This window comes from Lygodium microphyllum, chromosome 2 (genome assembly GCF_053477565.2).
Source record: "Lygodium microphyllum isolate KBCC chromosome 2, Lygodium_microphyllum_v1.1.10, whole genome shotgun sequence".
In the NCBI taxonomy this organism is placed as follows: domain Eukaryota; kingdom Viridiplantae; phylum Streptophyta; class Polypodiopsida; order Schizaeales; family Lygodiaceae; genus Lygodium; species Lygodium microphyllum.
The window spans coordinates 181,243,482-181,248,552 of record NC_141136.1 but is presented as its reverse complement, the minus strand read 5'-3'; the positions used below and the strand labels follow the sequence as shown (position 1 = coordinate 181,248,552).

Below are 5,071 nucleotides of genomic sequence, written 5' to 3'. Positions count from 1 at the left end.
CCATACTGAACTAACTTGCTTCTTTGGAAAAATAAAAGATTGTCTCCACATTTTTTTATAGAATCATTCAAATTTCTAAGGAACTTTAGCTCACTTGCATATGAACTTAAATTGTCATCTCCTATCAAGGTTTATCTTGCATATTTGTAATCTCCACCAATAAGGCTCCTTCCCAGATTCATGTCTTTCAAAGTGCTCCATAACACTTCTCTCAAGTGAGGATCATTATAACCATATATGTTAACTAAATTTAGTTATCTTCATTCCCATTGAATTTGGATTATCAATATTCGACCATCCCCCAAGCTATTCTTCTGAATGGGCTTCCTGTCTACCTTGACCAAGGTGACACAACCTAATTCTCCTTCGCTTTCTCTAGAGAAGCACAAGCATCCCCCATGTAAGAAACAGTTGCCACTAAAGGAATGCAGTTTGTGCTCTTGCACACAAGAATTGCAAAAAAGTTCTTCTCAAGAGCCCACTTCCAAAACAGCCCTTGCTTAATGTCCCTGCTAATTGCTTCAATGTTGTAGGTGGCTAGAGTAAGACTATCTTAGTACCTAGCCATGCTTGTCATTTTGAATGTCAGTTTTGTCAAAACTTTTGTCTCTTGGCAAGACAATGAATGTGAATAGAAGACAAGACAGGAAACAAGAATAGGTGGCAAGCCTCTATTACTGCCGCAAATCGATCCATCCTCTGTTTATCTTGTCTAGGATGTAGGTGCCAAGGACCACCATGACTCTTGGCTGCAAGCAACTGTATCACTTGCAAGCATGTCAAGAGAGGAAAATTTACCTAATACAAGAGTGTGTGATTCTAATGTAAAGGTGAAATTCTGGTTTTACATGTATAAAGTGTGATAATTGATGTTCTGATATATCTCTGGAATAACTGATTTTGACTTATGACATGGCAAACTGGGGGAGTGCGGTGGGCCTTCTGCCATGTGTTGCATCTTGGGGGGTTCTTGGGACCTGCATGGCACATGTCAGGAGGTCCAGAAGCTCCCCTAAACTGGGACAGATGAATCCAAATTTGGCCTAATCATTACATTGAAGCAGGCATAAAACACTTAAGAGGGAGACACTTACTTGTCATAATGTAACAGCTAGAATCTGAATACAACATGTTTACCAAGATGTACATACAAGGCTAGCTTGAATAATTGCAAACAAGGCAGATGATTGATCAGATAAGAGTATATGACTTGACTAACCAATATGAAATCTTGATACTGAGGTTCTGGCTAGTAAAGGAATCTGCTATGTTAGGCAGGCCATCGGAGAGTTTAACTACTTTACAACGTAGAAGTCAGAAAACTGATGCAATTACATACCTTCTAAAAAATATGAATCTTTGTTTTTGCCCCCAAAAAAACTATAAAGAACAGCAAAAAGGAAGCTTATCACCGTGCAGATTCCTTCTTTTTCAAAGTTTGGTTGCTGTCCGCAAGTGAGCCAGCCATAACCCAAAGAGCCTTGATAGGAGACCCTTTATAGGGGTGAGATTACATGTCCCAGCTAAATCTCAACCACCTTAACCACCATAATGCCAGCTGTTTGTCTGCTTATGGTGACTGCAGGTGACCACACTAATATGTCAGACATTATGTTGCATCCAGCACCATTTCTCTGAGATCCAGAGCATTGAATGGTGCATAACCATGATAGTCATTGTTGAAATATGCATAAACATCCAATCCAGCTTTCATTTTCTCTTTTATCCATGAGGCATAAGTCTGCAACTCTTCACGCTGGTAGTATCTCTGATAATTATATCCATGAAAACGAATGTAAGTCCAGTCTGCAGTAAAAACCTGAAACATCACATTAATATAGAGCTTTCACTTACAAGGACTCACCTTGAAATTTTAGATAAATGCAATACAAACCTTTCAACATTCAATATAATCAAAACATGTGGCACCTGAGGGTGTGGAGAAGTAATATCTTTGTGATCATGGATACAAAGCGCAGCATTATGTTCACGAAGAACTGAATAAATCTCATTGCATAGCCACCTTGAATCTCTAAACTCAATTGCCCAGCGATATTGTTTTGGCACTTTCTCCAAGAAATATTTCAATCTATCAACATTGACATTAAAATTTGGTGGGAGCTGAAAGACCACATGCACAATTGACATAAAGAATTGCTTGTACTTCATTGACCACTTTTCAAACATACTCTGTTGTTTCAGTTCATGGAAAGCACAGAAGTCATTACTTGGACAAGGATGGGCCCAGTACATTGTTGACCTAGCCGCAAAAGACGTTCAAGAAAAAGGGAGATTGGTCCCTCTGGCTCCTTCAAACGCTTCATATGAGTCCCAAACCTGCATCCCAGAATTGCTGCTTAAAACTATAATAGAAAAACTGGTGGGCAGTTACAAATGATTGGTTACTTCATTTTACCAACCTGATTCAAAAATATGCACAACTAGATTAGATATGAAAAAAGGAGTGATACAATGTTCAAAAAACCTCACACATTTTCCCATTGAACAAAAAAGGCAAAAATTTATAGGTTATGTAAGTGAATGTCACTGCTAAGGAATGGCAAATTTTAAAGTTTGACGATGAAGTAATTCAAGCTAATCATGTAGTGGAAAATTTTTGCATGGTCCAAAACCAGTTCCAAATGACAGCATCAATGTGCCAACAACCATGTACAATAAAACAAAGCATTCATTTGTCATTCATTCAGGGGAAGGTATGAATTTATCAGCTAGTGGAACATTTTAGCACAAACCAGTTCCACTATTTAGAGAATCCATGTACAATCCAAAGTAGTAGTATGAGTGTTTCTGCATCATCCAAACCAACCTCCTATTACTGCTGGCATAAGATTGATAGTATCAAGAGTGTTTCTTCAGACAAGCAACACTAAGGGGGGAAATGCTGCCAGGTGCACGTTTGACGGACTGCAAGCCATACAGTATGCACTTGAAACAAAATATCTAGAGCATGATTTCTTCAAAACAAACCTGCTGAATTTCAAAGCATAGCAGAAGCCAGTAGGAGCTTGAGATCTCCAGCCATCTATTACATCAAATGATGGGAGACGGTAGAATGTGTTGTTTATCTCTACTGTGTCAAACAACCTCGTGTACCAGTGAAACCACTCCTTTTGAGGTACTTCCTCAGGGTAAACGATCTTCTTCCAATCTTTATAAACATAACCAGATGTCCCCACCCTGAGCGTACCCCACCCCGCCCTTAGAGATGTCTCTGGAGGCTGCCACGGCTGATCCAATCCCCTCAGCCTAGTCAGGCAATTCGAAGGATGGTCAATTGCTACTTTCTTGGCCCTAGGTTGTCTTGTTTTTGTCTGCTTAACTGTAAGGAAAAGAAAAATGAGACAACAAAAGCCAATGGTTCTCCCATGTGCAGTGATTTCTACAGATTACACCATTGTTGCTTGATATTACCTCTTTCTGGAACTTCTCTTTTGAACAAGACCGATCCTCTTTCTGAAACAGACAATTGTTGCCGGAGGTGCAGGCGCTTCCTTTGATATACAATAAGCTGTGCAGAGCAATAATCACACTTGAGCATATGCAAGAACCATCTGATCCATTGGCTACATTGACTAGTATGCCATACCTCCTTTGGCGATGATGCCGCCATTGTTGCCATGTATCTCACAGCAGTTTATAAGAGCCTGTTGCAGAAACGGTTCATACAAAGAGCAGGCAACCTATGAGAGATGCATATGTGAAATTTCATGAAAGGATGCAATACTCAATCCGAAGTCGGATGACGGATACACAATAACAGAAAGACAAAAGAAAGGGGAAATCCAACAAAGAAATCTGAGGACCGAGAGTCAGAAACTATATTGAAGCATGACTAATCTGAAGCTAACAAAGAAGTCACACACATCACATGTAACAGAGAAGAAGAGACATACCTGGCTTCCTCATCTTCTCGTCTTCGTTCTGTAGCATTACCATCGTCGTTCAAGAACTGCGAAACGCTCTGACTGTAAGCCCCTCCCCCACTCTCCCTCTGGACAAATAACAGACGCTCTCTCTCGGATTTACAAGTGGACTTTTCGTATGTGTCAAGGAATGAGCTACCTGGAGAGTCGAGAGTCCTCCTTTTTGTAGGAGTATTATGATAGTTATTTATTTTAAAAGGATTCCCATGCTTAAAGATAGACTAGGCGCTCCGTGCCTAGACTCCCCCGGCGCTTTGCATCGAGGCAGGCACGATTTTTGTGGGCGGGGGCAGGGACGGGTGCTGGACGCGTGGCACCCACCCCCGCATTCTCTTTCTGCCACGTGGCACCCGGCCCCCACCTCTCGTTAACTAATAGTATAGATACAAGAGAGGATTAAGCATTTGCCATCTTTTGAAAAGTTTCCTTCATTTCTTATACTTTTAATATAATAAAGGCTCTCCTTGGAAAGGTTTTTTATGTTTCTCAGATTCTTAAAACCTGAATGCAATAAAGGTTCTCTCTCTCTCTCTCTCTCTCTCTCTCTCTCTCTCTCTCTCTCTCTCTCCAAACTACATGTTAGAAATTAAACCTTATCCAACTTTGATGGTTGTTAGTAACTCTAGACTGCCACTTGTTCCTACACTTATATTTGATGCAAAGGTGGTCTAAAATAGAATCTTATAACCATGTATAATCTTGCTTTATTTTTATATATTCAATTCGTTTATTACTAGTTGGCCTCAAGCAACAATCATTGCAAATAAAGGAGGGGGGTATTATGGTTGTTTGTTAGCTCATAAGTATTCCTTGACCCCCATCGATGGGGTTAAAAGACTCTTTCCAACCATTCCTCTTTATTTTTCTACCTAGCTTCTCCTTTTTATAACATTTAGTAGAAAATCATTATAATTTAAGCATCATAAGTCTTTATGCTTTAAAGACTCTCTCCAACCATTCCTCTTTATTTTTCTACCTAACTTCCCCTTTTTGTAACATTTAGTAGAAAATAATTACCATTTAAGCATCTTAAGTCTTTATGATGATTCCTTTTAATTCACAATCATTGGGATGCTTACAATTGATTATTTCCTTAATGTGCAAATACTATGAACTTTAAATTAAGG

The 5,071-nt window shown here is 39.5% G+C and overlaps 1 protein-coding gene across 2 annotated transcripts; it reads right to left on the bottom strand.

Moving 5' to 3' along the window:
- Positions 1 to 1,105: 1,105 nt before the first annotated feature.
- LOC148040673 (uncharacterized) lies at positions 1,106 to 4,088 on the bottom strand. 2 transcript variants are annotated; one of them, XM_087660958.1, is made up of 7 exons: positions 3,915 to 4,088; positions 3,608 to 3,665; positions 3,433 to 3,529; positions 2,989 to 3,340; positions 2,229 to 2,337; positions 1,930 to 2,121; positions 1,106 to 1,768 (listed from the first exon to the last, which is right to left on the bottom strand). In XM_087660958.1, exons 2-7 carry the CDS (start codon positions 3,638 to 3,640, stop codon positions 1,610 to 1,612), a joined length of 942 nt encoding a protein of 313 aa, XP_087517084.1. In that variant the 5' UTR covers positions 3,641 to 3,665; positions 3,915 to 4,088; the 3' UTR covers positions 1,106 to 1,609. The 2 variants fall into 2 exon arrangements, with proteins under 2 accessions (XP_087517084.1, XP_087517074.1); XM_087660948.1 differs by having other exon boundaries at positions 1,106 to 1,819; positions 3,915 to 4,087.
- Between the last annotated feature and the right edge of the window lie 983 nt (positions 4,089 to 5,071).